This window comes from Grampus griseus, assembly GCF_964374135.1.
Source record: "Grampus griseus genome assembly, chromosome: 15".
Taxonomy (NCBI): domain Eukaryota; kingdom Metazoa; phylum Chordata; class Mammalia; order Artiodactyla; family Delphinidae; genus Grampus; species Grampus griseus.
Window position 1 is genome coordinate 51,432,193 of NC_139009.1, and position 16,786 is coordinate 51,448,978.

Consider the following 16,786-nt stretch of genomic DNA (forward strand, 5'->3'; position numbering starts at 1 on the left):
CCCACATGCATGCCGCAATCCTGCAACTAAAGATCCCACGTGCCACGACTAAGAACTGGCACAACCTAAATAAATAAACACTTTTTAAAAAAATTAAATGACAATTTTAAAAAAGCAAAGACAGAAAAATGAATCCATCTGAATCAAACTGCCCAATAACACACAAAACCACACACTTATACCTCAAAATACTGAGACATCAATTAACTTTTATGAGCCACATTCATCACATCAGTTATTACAACTTTGTCACGTTTCAGATAACCCTCCTTCTACTACTTTGCAATGACAGTAGCTCCTACTTCCGACAGCTACTTCCACAACTTGAGGTGTTTCCAAGTGGCATATTTAATATACTAGGCAGTTGTTAACCATTTTAGCATCTGTAAAACTGTTTTATCAGGTTCCTTTTGCGTTGCTGATTAAGTTTTGGGGTTGCGCCTCAACCGCATTTCTGTAAGTCCTGTGATTTCTATTGCACCATTCTGCACACCATGATTTTTAGTTATACATGTTACAGAACTGATTTTATGGTATGCCAAAGTAGTTAAATTTAGGTGGAGGGTATACGGTGTTCATACTATTCTTTGAACTTCACTGTACTAAAATTTTTTCATTTTAATGAAAAGCTGAGGGTGGGAATTCCCTAGTGGTCCAGTGGTTAGAACTTGGGTGCTTTCACTGCCTAGGTCCGGGGTTCAATCCCTGGTCAGGGAACTAACATCCTGCAAGCCTTGCTGTGTGTGGCCAAAAAAAAAAAAAAAAAAAGAAAGAAAAACTGAGGGTGAGGAATAAATAGCACTCAAGAGGAAAAAAGTATGCAAAACCTTTGCCTCATTAGGATAGTCATCCTGCCTCATTGTTAAAAGCATACCTTTTAAATATTTAACAGGATACATTTCCCCTTCATTACTTTAGAATTATTTAACTGTATCAAACAACTATTTTGAATTTTGTCATTTGGGCTTCCCTTTCCTAAAACATAACTTACTTTATAAACTGTTGTAAAACCCGAGTCAAACCCTAAATAGTTAGTAGCTTAATTTATATCAAACTTAACAGAATAAATGACTAGGAAACGTTTGTCTTGTTAGAGTTCCCTTTACAAGGCTTTAAATATAAACTACTCATATATTTAGATATATAGGTATACCCTAAGACACAGACACACGTAAGGATACTGAATAACTCAATTAAAAGTTCCAACATAAATAATTTTGGTTAAAATATTTTCACTTAAGAGTATTTAGGATAGGGCTTCCCTGGTGGCACAGTGGTTAAGAATCCACCTGTCAATGCAGGGGACACAGGTTCGATCCCTGGTCTGGGAAGATCCCACATGCTGCGGAGCAACTAATCCCACGCCCCACAACTAATGAGCTTGCATTCTACAGCCTGTGAGCCACAACTACTGAAGCCCGCATGCTCAGAGCCCGTGCTCCGCAACCAGAAGCCACCACAATTAGAAGCCCGTGCACCACGACGAAGAGTAGCCCCCACTCGCTGCAACTAGAGGAAGCCTGCGTGCAGCAACAAAGACCCAACACAGCCAAAAATAAAAGTATTTAGTATATACATAATTCAGTTGTTTTATGGTAGCTATAAAATGATTTTTTTAACAGCAAGCTCCTAATACCCACTAAAATGATAATCATTGAATTATTAAATTCCAGACTATCCAAAGAGTTATCTGAATTTACCATTTACCAAATTAGTCATTTTAATTAACTACCGGAGTTGTCAGACACAACCAAGCTTCAGGCTGGTCTGCTGAAGTTCTTTCTCCAGATGTGAAGGAGCTCCCCCCAGCTGCTTTCATAACACTTTTGTGAAATACACAAAAGAAAGATGGTTGAGTGTGATACCAGATTACAGAGGCCCAATTTGTGGTCCACCTTAAGGGTTTGGCCTTCCTCCAAAGGCAATCAGAAGTCATGAAAGCTTTTATAAAGGAGTGTCTGACAAGCTTAAAAAGATCACTAGCTATATATATAGTATATGCAGAACTGACTGGAAGGTGGCTAAAGCAAGGATGGACACTAGTTAGATTTTACACCACTCACGGTGCAAGACAATGCTTGTTGATCAGGGTAGAGGCAATAAAGATGTTTTAAACCACTGGAAAAAGACTTACTAGTTACGAATCCTTCTTGTACAAGTAAGATCTGCTACATTTTTATTTTTAGAAGGAATCCCAATTAACACAACAGTGGTTATTCTTGGAGAAAGGGATTGGCACGAGAAAGACTTTCATTTTTCACTTTTCTTCTGTATTGTTAACTTTTCAAACAGCATATACATTATTGTAAGCAGGGATTTATCAGGGTGATGAGCATACTGGGCCATTTTTCCTTCTCAATACTTCTGTTAAAAAACTAACCGAAAACTTAAAAGTACCCAGGATTAAGCCCGTAAGGAAGTTAACAGGTAAGTGCGAAGTCTTCTTTCCCTTCCTATACAGATTTCTCAAGAGGATCAGAGGTAACAGAGGTTGTGAGGGCAGGGCAGTGGGGGTAATGCAGGAGCGCAATCAATTAATCTGCCCTTTGAAACCATATTTTTAATGTTTTCATCAAACTGTGTCAATACAATTTGAAGCAAATGCCAGCTGGAAAACCAGGCCCAGAAATTCATAAAGGAAACAATCTTCCAAACAACAAGGAATGCCAAGGTGCTCTTCCACTCCAGCTGCGCTATTAGTGGCCATGATGGTACCAGTCAGCCAGTGTTATCCATGTTACCGACTGTTTACCTGAAAAGAGAAAAACTTAGATTTCAAAACCTGTAAGGACAGAATTTTAAGGATGGAAGATGTTTAAGGTGGTTATCCAAATCTCCCTATTTTTATAGGTGAAAAAAGACTAGAAGTATGAACTGTTTTCACCCAGACTAGCAAACTAACAACGTTTACTGCCCCCAACCCCAACTCTTCAAAAATATGCCTTTCTGACCTTGTAGGGAAATTCACGACCTGTATATACTTACCACATCATCAATTTTCAGAATGCTCCGGACAGTTTCAGTTGCTAGAGTCAGTGCACTGACTGAAACCAGCAGAGGCTGGACAACCAGTTCCTCCAGTATGTTGGAAATACCACCCTGCAAACCAGTACAAGTTGCTTTTAGTGTTTGTAACTGATCCGTATCACCAACTACAGTTACCAGTAAACCTCAAGGCCTCTCAAACTTAGTTTTCCCTTAGTCTAGTCAAGAGTCAGATACTCTCTACTAAGCTCTTCTCTACACTGTAGCTTGTATTTCAACTAAAATTTGGAAAAATTGAATTCCAAGCCTAACTCCAAAACAACTCCTTATAAGCATCTTTTAGTTAAAAATACCCTGGCAAAGGGCCTTCCCTGGTGGCGCAGTGGTTAAGAATCTGCCTGCCATTGCAGGGAACATGGGTTCAATCCCTGGTCCAGAAAGATCCCACATGCCGGCCCGTGTACTACAACTACTGAGCCTGCGCTCTAGAGCCTGTGAACCACAACTACTGAGCCCACGTGCTGCAACTGCTCAGGCCCGCGCGCCTAGAACCCATGCTCTGCAATGAAAAGCCACCACAATGAGCCCGCGCACTGCAACAAAGAATAGCCTTCACTCGCCACAACCAGAGAAAGCCCACGTGCAGCAATGAAGACCCAACACAGCCAAAAATAAGTAAATAAAAAATAGGGGCTTCCCTGGTGGCGCAGTGGTTGAGAATCTGCCTGCTAATGCAGGGGACACGGGTTCAAGCCCTGGTCTGGGAGGATCCCACATGCCGCGAGCAACTGGGCCCGTGAACCACAACTACTGAGCACGCGTGTCTGGAGCCTGTGCTCCGCAACAGGAGAGGTCGCGATAGTGAGAGGCCCGCGCACCGCGATGAAGAGTGGTCACCACTTGCCACAACTAGAGAAAGCCCTCGCACAGAAACGAAGACCCAACACAGCAAAAATAAATAAATAAACTCCTACCCCCAACATCTTAAAAAAAAAATTTATTAAAATATAAAAAAATAAAGAGTATCCTGGCAAAAATTACGTAGATGATCATAGTTATTAAAAATTATGAGATTTGTTTGCTGTACACCTGAATCACAATATTATAAATCAACTATATTTCAGTTAAAGAAAAAAGTTATAAGATTTTAAATTATCTGATTCCCAATTCTGAATCTGGACATGTCTGCTCTACACCCTGCTTTTACGTCATTCTCACTTCCCACTTTTAGATTCCTACTGCCACTATCCTAGTCACCTTTAACCTAGGATTACTGGTGATGGTCGTAACAGGTGAACCTATCTCCATTCTTCCCTCCTTAAAATACTCTTTTCAGCACCTTAGCCTCTTGGTTAAAAAAACTTTAGTGGCTCCCAACTACTGGAATTAAAACACAAAAAAACACAAACACCCATGCCTGTCTCAACAACTTAAAGGACTCCTCATTCTAGCTTTTATCTGATCTTTCCAATCTTAAAGTCCACTGTATGACCATCATATAACCTCTGCTCTAGACAAAATGAGTAACTTCTTGGTCCCTCTTACCTGTAAACCACTGCTTCCCCATCTGAAACTTTTTCATTCCCTACCAACCAAGGCTGCAGCTTCATGAAACTTTCCCTAACCAGGTAGTGCCCTCCTTTGAGTTCTGTAACCATTCCAAAAATATCATCTTGGATTGTCAATTTTTTTCCATTACATATTATTTGTCATCTCAATAAAAGGAGACATAAAACATTAATACAAAAGGGGAAATTATTATTGTTCTATGTGTTTACCCTATACAACTACACTAGGCTAGTGCCCACAACAGCAGCAATGGTTGACTACACACCAGGCATCTTTGTAAGAACTTTCTAATTAGTAATCCATTTAATCCTCACAGGCCTATGAGGGAACTATTAATAGTCCCCGTTTTTACAACCAAGAAAACTGAAGCACAGACTACGTAACTTGTTAAAAATGGTACAACCATTAGACGGCAGACTTAATGAACAATACTTCTCACTTAAGGCATAATCTTCATTCTCACTAGATGGCATACATTAATTAACCTGCAGGTCTTATACTTAAATCCAAGGTTAACTCTATTTTTGATTACAAAGCCTTTCATTTGACAATTATGAAGCTTTTAGTATTTTATAATAATCAACATTTTCTGCAGTAACTAAAGATTAAATTATTACCTTTCGGACATTAATGCCTGTAGTTTTTTCTCCTTGGGCATGCCTGTTTCTTAGTTCTGTTACTGTAGAAATGGGATTCAGGCCAGCATTTTCAGCTAGTGTAGATGGAATGACCTCCATAGCATCTGCAAAAGCACGAACGCAGTAGGATTCCATACCACTCAATGTTCGTGAGTATTCAGTTAACCGCAGGGCCAATTCTATTTCTGGAGCACCACCTCCTGCAATAAGAGCCCTGAAATTCACAAATATATTTTTAGCTTATTTTATCCAACAGAAAGCTATTTTTTAAAAGTAATAACTTAGTATTTATACCTTAATAATAAAAATACCCAAGTTTTTATGTTCAAAATGTTACACAGTAATTTAATATTACCTCTTCTTCACTAAACAGCGAATAACACATAGGGCATCATGAATGGAACGCTCAGCTTCTTCAATCACCAATTTGTTAGAACCACGAACAACGATTGTAACTGTTTTTCCAGGGCTTGCACAGCCTGTAATCTTTAGTAAACAAACTCCTAATTAGGTATTTGAAGGATTAAAACAAATAAAAAAAAACCAGGCAAATAGAAGCTTAATTTTAATATTGCTACCTTGATCAGTTTGCCAGAACCATTTAAGCTGACCTCCTCAGCTAACTCAGCCGATCCCAGCATGTCAGCAGTGAACTGGTCAATATGAGCAACTGGTTTGGTTCCAATAGTCTGAGAAAAATAGTGGTATACACAAATTGAGAAGTCTGAATAGTGAACATTTTCACACATACAGATACTAAGAATATTTTACCTTACAAATGAATTCAATATCTTCTCTTTCAATATCCTTAACCACCATAATCTTCATTTTGTTCAGGAAATGTAATGCAAGATCACTAAGAGCATCTCTAAAATACAAAATCAGTGATTATGTCAATACTAGGTTAGAAAAAAACTTTGCTGTTCAACTCCTTTTTTACGGTTTTAGTAATTTTACTGTTGTTTAAATAGCCAATGATTTAAAAAATTATTTGTGAAGGAAGATGCTTTAAACAGCTTACCAAGTTTATGACCTCAAAATTCTTAAATAAGATTTCTAATGAATATTTAAAACATATCCCAACGACACCATTTGTAAAACACACAATAAAAATTATTTTTCTTAATACTAAATAAGTATAACTGATAATTAACAATCGATGCTTTATGAATTTAGAAATTAAGTATGATGTAATTCAAGACTCCACAAATTTATACACTTTTACACTAATTACCTGCAATGATCCTCCTGACAACCCTTGATACTGAAGGGCAGATATTACTATCCTTGTTTTACAAATAAGCACACTGAGCTTTGAGAACAGTTTATTCAAGGTTACTAGCTATTACATAACTTGTATTTAGAACCAGGTATTCCAACTCTTCATCAAGGTTTCTATATCAAGAGCATCCATAATACTTTCTGGCATAACATATTAATATAGTACATGAGAATATGTCTACCTATTACAAGAAAACACTGAAAACACACAAAAAAGGGATCAGTTCAAACTTTGGAGAATTCTTCCAATCCATGGACTATCCAGCATTCCCCCCAAAAGAACTTCTACAATTTCAAGGCAAGCTATTGCATGGACCTTTAAATAAATGCCTCTAAAATTTTAGCTAGCTAATTAATTTTAGACTAAAGTTAGGTTTTTACTTGAGAGTGAGGATCTTGGTCTAGAAGGATAATATATCCCACATTTAAATGATCATAACACGAAGAGAACTCACTTTAGATCATTTACCAGAATACAACAATATCCTAAAATGCAGATTCATTCCAGATTTCTAGTGGTTTACCCACCTCGAATGTTTCTTAAAAAATTGCTAGAAGGGATCCAAAATCAATTATCATTAAGAGGTGAACAAAATAAATAGCCCCACACCTTAGAATAGACTTCTGTATGAGAAGAACGTTACATCCTGTTTTCTTAATTTGCTTCACTAAATTTAGAATATAGGCTCTCTCCTCTCGAAGTACTCGGTCCATCTGGACGTAGTCAGAAACTACTATTTGATTGTCCATCTGTTCAGAAAAAGAACGTATTAATAATTTGCATTTTAAGAGTCCTTAAGCAAAAAAGTGAGACTTTTAATGAAAATATTATGTATAGTATAAATTCAACCAAAATCATACAAGAAATTATAGACACGCACAGAAAAAATTCAGAAAAAGGAGTATACACAAAACTTAACTCAGGTTTTTTACTTTCATCTATACAAATTGCTGTCTTATTTTTTACAAGTACATTTTTGAGGATCATAAAACATAAGAATGATTATCCTATTTCGTGAATGTCAGTTCTTTTCATATGAATTTACGCATTACTGAAATATCAATAATTTCAGTTGCAACCTTTTTACTCTATGAATTGTTAAAAAAACTGGTATGCTGAAAGGAACTACGAAGGACAAATACTGTTATACAAAGACCTACAAAACAACGTTTTTATGTGGGTTAAAATCTGGGAAACAAACGACTCAACAGGAAACTTGTATGCCAACACAATGTAAAATGAGAGCAAACCTGAATGAGATGACAAAGATCAACCACTCCTTCAGGGGATGGTACTTATGACTGATAGATATGGGAATAATAAAAAATGGTGGTTTTCGGAGTGTGGGTAATAAACTGGTTTTAAAATTCCATTGTGCAAACATAAAGACAAAAGATCTGCCTGCTAGGGAAGGATGGGTAAAGGTTTCTGTTCTCAGAAAGCTAGAAAGAATCTGGAAAGTCCATTTATACTATCACTTTCACATAACCTATTTTTATTGTTTCATAGACATCCCTATCATTATTTGTCTTCATTTGTGAAGTGAATGCTCAATTTCAGTAAATAGCCAACTGAGATTATAGATTTATCATGTGTGGCATCCAACATTTTCTACTTTTATCTAAATTTTACTAATTATTTTTAGATCCTTGCTTTTTATCACTGGTATCAGCATTTTCTATTTTTATAAAAAGAAAAATTTCATTATTAAAAAGTCAAACACCTAAGGAATCATTTCATTTGGTTTTACTTACATCTGTTTTGGGAGCAGATAAGCAGAACTGAATAAGCCCAATCTTAGCCTTTTCAACCCTGGTTATACCAGAATTTGCCACCTTTTGAGTAAGAACCAGACCTTCCACCAACTCACAGTCATCAATTGTCCCACTAAGAAAAAAGAAAACAAAATAGTTATGAAGGGGCGGAAGTCTTCAAGTTTAATACATTGCTAACAGATTAAAAATCATCAGTCTGATAAAATGTGCTTCAGCCTCACTCACATTTATTAGTGCCCCATTCCTGAACCTCTCCAATCACACCACTGCCCTGCCATCATTAGGGAATATAAATAAATTCTTGAAATTCCCACATTAACACAAGTTGTCATGAAAACAAAACAACCAAGTGTATGTGACTTTCACCTATGTACTTTTCATTTAACTTATTTATTTTTGGCAAGAGCTTATGTTTACTTTCAAAATTAATTTTTATTAAAGTTATAATTAGAGATGCTTACCCAAGTTTCTTAACTATTTTAACATCTCTAAGATCTACACTAGTAGCTGTGGCTGGGTCAATCACTTTCATCACTGCATTTACAGTCATTGGAGAAAGGAGACTTGAATATTGAGAGACAACCTAGAATTATTAAAAAAGAAAATAAAGTCAGTGTCGTAACACAAAAAGTCCTAGTTTTTTAATGATAAAGGTATTCAAGAAGTAATCTCAATCATTTTTTTGGCTGGGGTGGAGAGCATATGAGAAAACATTCCATATAAACTGTCTTTTCCACTTAGGTTTGTCAGTCACCATATAAAAACATATGCCTGTGTTCCTCTTTTATTAACATAGTAGTCAGGACTGACTAGATTACTAGTAATTCTACAGGAAATCCAAAAGAACAAGTTAATTTTCTGCTGAGGTTTCCTATCTAAAATGAATTTATGATCAGATGTTATATATGTGCACCCCTATTACTGAGGGGCTGACAAAAATAACTAATGGTTAACATTTATTGAGCACGTATTATATGTCAGGCAGTGGTTTTAGCACTGTACATTCATATATTCATTCAACCTTCACACGAAAAACCTGAAACAGCTTAATTAAGTGGAGCCAGCATTAAACCCAAGCAGTCTAGGTTCTATGACCAATGCTTGTAACCACTATGATATTCTGTCTATATTAGTTCTGGGGACATTTATCAATAATATTACTTAATATCACTAATACTATCTAGCTTTCCACTTAATATATAAATAATGCTGATGAAAAGGAAAAAGAATGGGGTGGGGGTGTGACACACAACATAACAGAAAACAGGTGACATGAGTTCCCAAGAAATTTAAACTTACATCACTTCTTTAAGTTTGGTAAGAAAAGCAGCATAGATATTAGTAAGAGATGGACCATGATGGCCAGCCCTATCTTGGGTTCAAATCACAGCTCTACCTCTTATTAGTGGGTCTTGGGTAAGTTATATAACTTCACTAGACCTCTTTTCCCATCTGTAAAATGAAGATACTACAACTTACCTGAAAGCCTTGAAGGAGTAAATTTTACTTGAACTAATTCAGTTATACAAATTAGCTACCTAGTCACTCTTGAGAGTTAACATTTATGAACTGTACAGCACCAAAAATCACAGTGTAGGGACTTCCCTGGTGGCGCAGTGGTTAACTGAGCCCACGTGCTGCAACGATTGAAGCCTATGCGCCTAGAGCCCGCGCTCCTCAACAAGAGAAGCCACCGTAATAAGAAGCCCGTGCACTGCAATGAAGAGTAGCCCCTGCTCGCCGCAACTAGAGAAAGCCAGCAGGCAGCAATGACAACCCAACGCAAAATAAATAAATAAAAATAAAAATCACAGTTGTGCTTCTTAATGAACCTTAAACTGTAATTTTACAATGATCCCATAGTGCTTGTCTCACCTTTGAGTTCAATGAAGTGGCTGCACTATTTAACAAAGTTTCTCTGTCACTCAGTTCCACAGGTCGAGACATGTCAGTCAAGATTTCAATACCCTTTTCCAAAGCCTTCTGGAATGACTCAGAAATGATGGTGGGATGAATCCCTGCCATTTGTGAAAGGTGAGTTATTTAATTGTAACAGATAAACTTCATATTTGATATGACTTAAAATTTCTCTGTTCATTAAAATTTCAAAGTAGTCATAAATTTTAAATTAATCTTAAATAATAATGGTTTGAATAACCTTAACCACTAATATGTCTAATATTTTTTAAATTTCCATTTAATTTGGAATAGATCAATTACATACTCCTATGATATTTAAGACTAAAACCGATTTTTCACTTTTCAAAACTCTACAAATCTACATAATAATTAGAATAAGTGACTGGCGAGTCACTATGACATTTAGACACCATTTACCAAAGCAGGAACCCATACTTCTTCTCCTAAATCACAGTTCTCATTTATATCTCAAGTTTAGTACACCACCAACCAGTCATTTTTGAAAAGGAAAATTTTATCAAGTTCCATTCAAAAGGAAACCTAGCCAAAACAAAAACAAATAAGAACAAACAACACCCCCCAAAACCAAACCCAGAAGCAAAAAGAAAAAAATTTCTAATTAATATGGTAAATATACCAAAATTTAATCTAAAAATTCCTGCTTAAAAAATTCTGCTCCAAATTAAATTGTAAATCTCATATTACTTAATATTTTTTTGCCTTTATTCAGTAATAAAGCATGTCCTATGTTCTACCCACCTTTCTGAAGAAGCTTGGTACAGGAATCTAAGAGAGAGCCAGCAATAATGACCACTGATGTCGTGCCATCTCCTGCTTCTATATCCTGAGCCTTAGATAGCTCCACCAGCTAAGTGAACAGAACATGTCAAATTGCTCAATGAGAACTATGAGAACCCAGTAACATCTAATTCAAATATAACATCAATGACCTTCACCATGAGGTTCACATATAGAATTTGATTATTATCAAAACTGTAAGATTCAATATACTTGACTTCTGATTCGCTGTCCACCTTGGTCTCATTTAAAAATGACAACCTATATAGTTGTGGCATGCAAAATTCTACTTACATACTTTCTAACAAGCTATATTATGATTTCCAGTTCAGACTGAGGGTTGTAAATTTTTTCTTCCCAGTACTTAAGAGAACTATGGGTACCCTGTAGACTCAGAAGCTATGAAATGCAGCATTCAGATGAGAGAATATTGTTAGTTTGAAATCCCTGGCCAAGTTTATCTAAACTGACCCTGCATGAAGCATAGTCTGATTCATTTTCAGTCATCTTTAACTAATTAAAAGAGACTTTTTAACAGATAGGAACTTCTAAGGAATTTGTTTTTGCTGAAATGGTGACTTCTCACTTGACACTGCAATCACTATTATGATCTGTAGTTGAATTAGAAACTGTTTTTAAAAATAAATGTCAGTGCAAGTTTAAACACAAGATTTATTTTGCAAACAATTAAAATGATTTTGCTCTCTTTCAGTTAACACCCACTGAACTAATAATTTGTACAATTTCATGTTTTTCTCCCTTCCTCATATGTGTGGCACACTGCTGTGAACAAAGACAAGGAGTCATGTTTTATTACAACTTGCAATGGAGAATATAATGCTAGACATACAATGTATCCTAAAAATATGCCTGTTTAGCATATAAAAGGAAAAATTTTCACCATGTTTTAAGCAATATCATGTGATCAAATAAGAAAAATTTAACTGTTTACCAAATATCAAACAATACACTTAAAAAACCCCCACCTAAAAATTATACTTACCATTCTGGCTGCTGGATGTAACACCTGCATTTGTTTCAGAATGGTGGCACCATCATTTGTAATGGTCACATCACCTTTTCCATCTTGAATCTACAAAGTTTGGTTTTTTTAAAAGAAAGTTATATTTCAAAAATTTTGTTTTCTTCATCCAGTATTGATGTGAAATCCTAAAAGCTCTACTAATTTGAACACTTCTTGTACAGAAGTTAACTTATGTTTGCATAGTGCTTAACTTCAAATTGTTTTCCCTTACATTGGTATAATGATTTAAGAATACACAGTAATATTCCAGCTTTGCAAATGAAATAGCTGGGTTTTTTCCTACTTAAAAGTGAAGGAACTGAGACACCAAAAAAGGGATAGAAACGGTATTATAAAGAATCATTATCATAAATAAAATATGAATTATAGTTAGGTCCCATTCATCCCAAAGTAATCTATCCCTTTCTGAACTCTCAAAGCCTTTCTAACACTTTACTTTTTAAACAGCACATCTTAACCCTCTATAGAGCGCTTGCAGTATGAACAGCAGCACTCAGTAAGTAATGAATGATTGAGCCTTTCACCATTTTATCCATTCCTTTCGGTCCAAGGCTTGTTCTAATAGCATCAGCAACGGCTGTAAACAGAAAAAAAAATAAATCAAGACCCTTTAAAGAGCATCTTTACCCTCAAATAATCATTTTGGACTTATTAGAATATGGTGGACAATTCATCATGTTCACTAAAGAAAATTCAATGTCTAATAATAATCTACTGGAAACAGTAATTATTTTACTCCTTTAATTGTACGACGCTTCACTTTTTGTTGATAAAATCACTATACATAGCACTTGTACTCTGCATGTGGTAAACTAAATTTTGAGGGTTCACCTAATCTTCCTTTAAGTATCAAAATGGTATAACCTACTTATGCGCTCTGAATGAGGACTGTATTATTTTCTCCATTCCTTAAAACAAGCCGCGATAATAGGACAACTATATAATTTGCTTATTTGTTTACTCTGTCTCTCCCAACTATAGTATAATTTCTGAGGGCAAAGACTTTTGTTTACTAATGTGAAGCTGGTATATGGATGGACCACAGTTTAAAAAACAGTAACAAAAACCTCTTTGAACCCAAAACCAAATCAAACAAAAACCCCACAAAAAAACAAAACCTCAAAACCTTAACTAAATCTAAAATCATAGTATTTTTAAAAATTTTTATTTATTTAAAAAATTTTGGCCACACCGTGTGGCATGCAGGATCTTAGTTGTCTGAGCAGGGATTGAACCTGCGCTCCCTGCAGTGGGAGCACAGAATCTTAACCACTGGACCATCAGGGAAGCCCCTAAAATCATAGTCTTTAGACATCATTACTATGTTATGAACCATCTCTGGACATATAGTCTACCACTCCATTCTTCTTATTACTTGTCCACGAGCATGTTTCTATTTTATTGATCCACTTATTATTTTCTAAGAGAAATTGTAATTGATGTACTTGATCCCCTTTACTGCGACAGGTCCAGGACAAACGATTAAATCTCCCCACCCTTTTTTTAAAAAAGATTTAATTTTATTTATTTTTGGCTACTTTGGGTTTTCATCGCTGCGCGTGGGGTTCTCTAGTTGTGGCGAGCGGGCACCACACTTTGTTGTGGTGCGCGGGCTTCTTGTTGTGGTGGCTTCTCTTTGTTGCGGCGCATGGGCTCTAGGTACGTGGGCTCAGTAGCTGTGGCACGCAGGCTTAGTTGCTCCGCAGCATGTGGGATCTTCCCAGACCAGGGATTCAACCCATGTCCCCTGCACTGGCAGGTGGATTCTTAACCACTGCACCACCAGGAAAGTCTGCCTTCCCCTTTCTCATATACCATTTCACCCCATATACAAAGGGCTAAGATAGTGCCCTATTGTTGTATACTCCACAACTAGCATAATGCTTCCCCTTCATTGTATAAACAACGCATAATCTGGACTTCCCTGGTGGTGCAGTGGTAAAGAAGCCCGCACACCCTAGAGCCTTCTCACTGCAACTACTGAAGCCCGCGCGCCTAGAGCTCGTGCTCTGCAACAAAGACAAGCCACCGCAATGAGAAGCCTGCTCAATGCAATGACGAGTAGCCCTGGCTCGCTGCAACTAGAGAAAAGCCAGAAAAGCCTGCGCACAGCAACGAAGACCTAATGCATCCAAAACAAAAAATAATAGTAATAATTTAAAAAAAACATAATCTTAAAGAGGGTAAGAGAAAATATTTGGTATAGTTTAAGAATTATATTCTACTTAATTATTTCATAATTTGGGGCTGCATTTCCTAATTATTCAGCCATCCTTACCCTTTCAGGTGATTTTAGCGGACCCACATGGCCACAATTCTACAAGCAGACCAATTCATTTTAAGAATGCGCCCTTATATTCATCTATGTGAAGACTCTAGAAAGACACATTGTGCAAAAAATAAAAAAAATTCTAGACTGATTACCCCTCTGAAAGTGTTTGAAGTTTAACACACTGTGTAGTAGTACACAATTATATGTTAAATGACTTGTGCTGAATAGTACTAAACGACCACTACTACTTTTGTGTGTGTGGTTTTGATATCATCAACCAATGGTACTTAATATACTTTTTGGTTATTAGCAAAGTAAAAAACTGGCTCCATGAATTACGCTAAAGATGCATCTGGCAAAACCTTTTCTCAACCAGTTTGTAGGGTTTTGCCTGACTTGGACAGACTACGAGTGGCCCTTAGTTCCACAAGCTCTCCTCACTTAAGATGTAAGGGTCATGTTTATAGGTAAATAGATGGCCTTTTCTTCCTATATGCATACCTCTCTCGTTCAGTTTTAATTCTCTGTGCACTGATGTTTCAAAAGCTACCAAAGTAAACGTCCCATCTTGTATCCTCCTTGTTTGTTGAAAATCTACCATATTATATAGCATTCTTGCCCACCCCCCTCCAACAGCCCCAGAATTTATCTAACATCTTGTTTCTAATGTAATAAATCTAAGTTTCAACTATGCTCCCTAGATAACTATCCACCAACTTTTATTTCCAGGTAAATATTCTCTCTTGAACTTCCAAATGACTCCTAAATTTACCCATCTGGTCATTCTGACCTCCTCAACTCATTTAGGCTCAAACGAGAACCTATTCTTTCTTCTTCCACCATCCTCCCTTCAGCGCACCTGCTTCTTTCAGCAGCAGCATCACACCCTCAGTCACCTAGACAAATAACCTCAAATATTTGTAAGGCTGTACTTTGTATACATCTGGCTCTTCATATGCTTTCTCATTTAATCCTCACAGCAACCCTCCAAGTTAGGTACTATCTCACTACACTGAAGAACAATCTGTAGCTGCGCGAGTTGTTTTAAAACCCTTTCCAAGACACCAGGCCCTTCCAGATTCGGACCGACTTTACCTTTCCGATCTCACCTCTCATTTCTTCATGCACCTTATGCTCTAACCCGAATGAAATACTGTAGCAAATACACATAACGGCAAGATCTCTAAGCATTTGTTCTCACTTTTCCTTCCAGACTCTTCCACCTCAACCCGACTTATCTTAATCCTCACAACTCCCTTTCTGAAAAAAAGGGCAACTTTCCCTCCCCGATTTTATAAGTAAGGAAACCTTGGTTAAAGGTCACAAAGCCACGAAGTAACGTAACTGAATGAAACCCAGGACTTCTTAAATTCCACCTAAAGGCCAAACTGTTCTCTATTTGCTCGTTGCACGTGCAGAGAGGACATCAAAGCACAATGCGGCCTCATAATTATTCTCAAACAAGATGGGTCGGTTGGTTCCCCACATCCCAGTACAATGGGCCCCGCCCCAATCTAAGGCGCAGAGAGTGTACCCGAATTCGTTTCAATAGCTGTACCGAAAGAAGCTTTTTAGTAAGAACAAGAAAACTGAGAAGTATTGTTCAAACATTCTACCAGTGGACCGCTGCATGCGGGCCGCGGCCTCTTTCTTAATTAGGATGAATGAATGCAGCACGGCCCGGCAAGAAAAATTATGGGCGTCTAAGACGCAGAATAAGGCAAGTCCAAAGGCCTCCATACTCGGGGTCGGAAATCATGGGCAGAGAACAGACAGGAGGATCCCTGCACTGAGCTTATTCTATGGGAGGCCCACAGGGGATCATCCGAAGGAACAGAAAACGAATCATGCCCATCCAAGACTGGGAGTGAGAATGCACAGCTAAGCCCGGAGGGCCACGGCTTAGGCCGGGCAGCGATACCTTTGGCCGCGGAGATGTTGCTGAAGCGGATCTGGGCCGGCTTATCGCGGTCCTGATAGGCGCTCTTCCCGCGGCCGCCGGCAGCCCCGGCGGGCGGCCCGCTCCGGGTGACTATGTTTTCCGGCATGGCAAGCTTGGACGGGTCTGCGTGAGCTCTGGAAGGACGGATGGACGCGGATTCCGGCTGGCCCGGGACTAACAGTAAGCGCCCACCGCCTTCTCGAAGCTTCCGGAAAACTACGCCGGCGCCGGGAGGAGGAGGCGGGGAAAGGGGCCTCCCTGGAGGCCCGGCGCCGCCGTGACGTAGAAGGCTGCCCGCTGCATGCCGGGTGCGGGGGTCGCGCCGCGGATCTTGGGGCTGTTGGGAGCTGTTGGCCTGCGGCCCAGTGGGCGGTGGGCGGGCTCCTGGGAGGCAAAAAGGACCACCTGCGATTGAATAAGGCTAGAGTTGGGACGTCTCATCTCCTTGGCCCTGACGTCCCTTCTGTTAACTCAAGCTGGACCTGTCCGCTAGGAGTTGTAGCAGCCGGGAGTTACTCCTGGGTGGGTGGGGCAGGGCTGAGTCGGTTTTTACTGGCGGT

General features: G+C 38.2%; 1 protein-coding gene across 1 annotated transcript; it reads right to left on the reverse strand.

Annotated features, from left to right (window-relative positions):
- Positions 1 to 1,805: 1,805 nt before the first annotated feature.
- CCT4 (chaperonin containing TCP1 subunit 4) lies at positions 1,806 to 16,441 on the reverse strand. Its single transcript, XM_082672166.1, has 14 exons — positions 16,206 to 16,441; positions 12,537 to 12,589; positions 11,971 to 12,060; positions 10,929 to 11,037; positions 10,125 to 10,267; positions 8,711 to 8,832; positions 8,229 to 8,361; positions 7,084 to 7,223; positions 5,964 to 6,060; positions 5,771 to 5,881; positions 5,548 to 5,678; positions 5,172 to 5,406; positions 2,986 to 3,099; positions 1,806 to 2,752 (listed from the first exon to the last, which is right to left on the reverse strand). Exons 1-14 carry the CDS (start codon positions 16,330 to 16,332, stop codon positions 2,738 to 2,740), a joined length of 1,620 nt encoding a protein of 539 aa, XP_082528292.1. The 5' UTR covers positions 16,333 to 16,441; the 3' UTR covers positions 1,806 to 2,737.
- Positions 16,442 to 16,786: the final 345 nt, after the last annotated feature.

Coding starts and splice junctions, on each gene's coding strand:
- CCT4 (XM_082672166.1), bottom strand. CDS start 16,332: ATGCCGGAAAACATAGTCACCCGGAGCGGGCCGCCCGCCGGGGCTGCC. Junction 6,061..7,083: donor ATACAGAAGTCTATTCTAAG/GTGTGGGGCTAT, acceptor TTTGTATTTTAG/AGATGCTCTTAGTGATCTTG. Junction 5,679..5,770: donor GTTCTGGCAAACTGATCAAG/GTAGCAATATTA, acceptor TGTTTACTAAAG/ATTACAGGCTGTGCAAGCCC.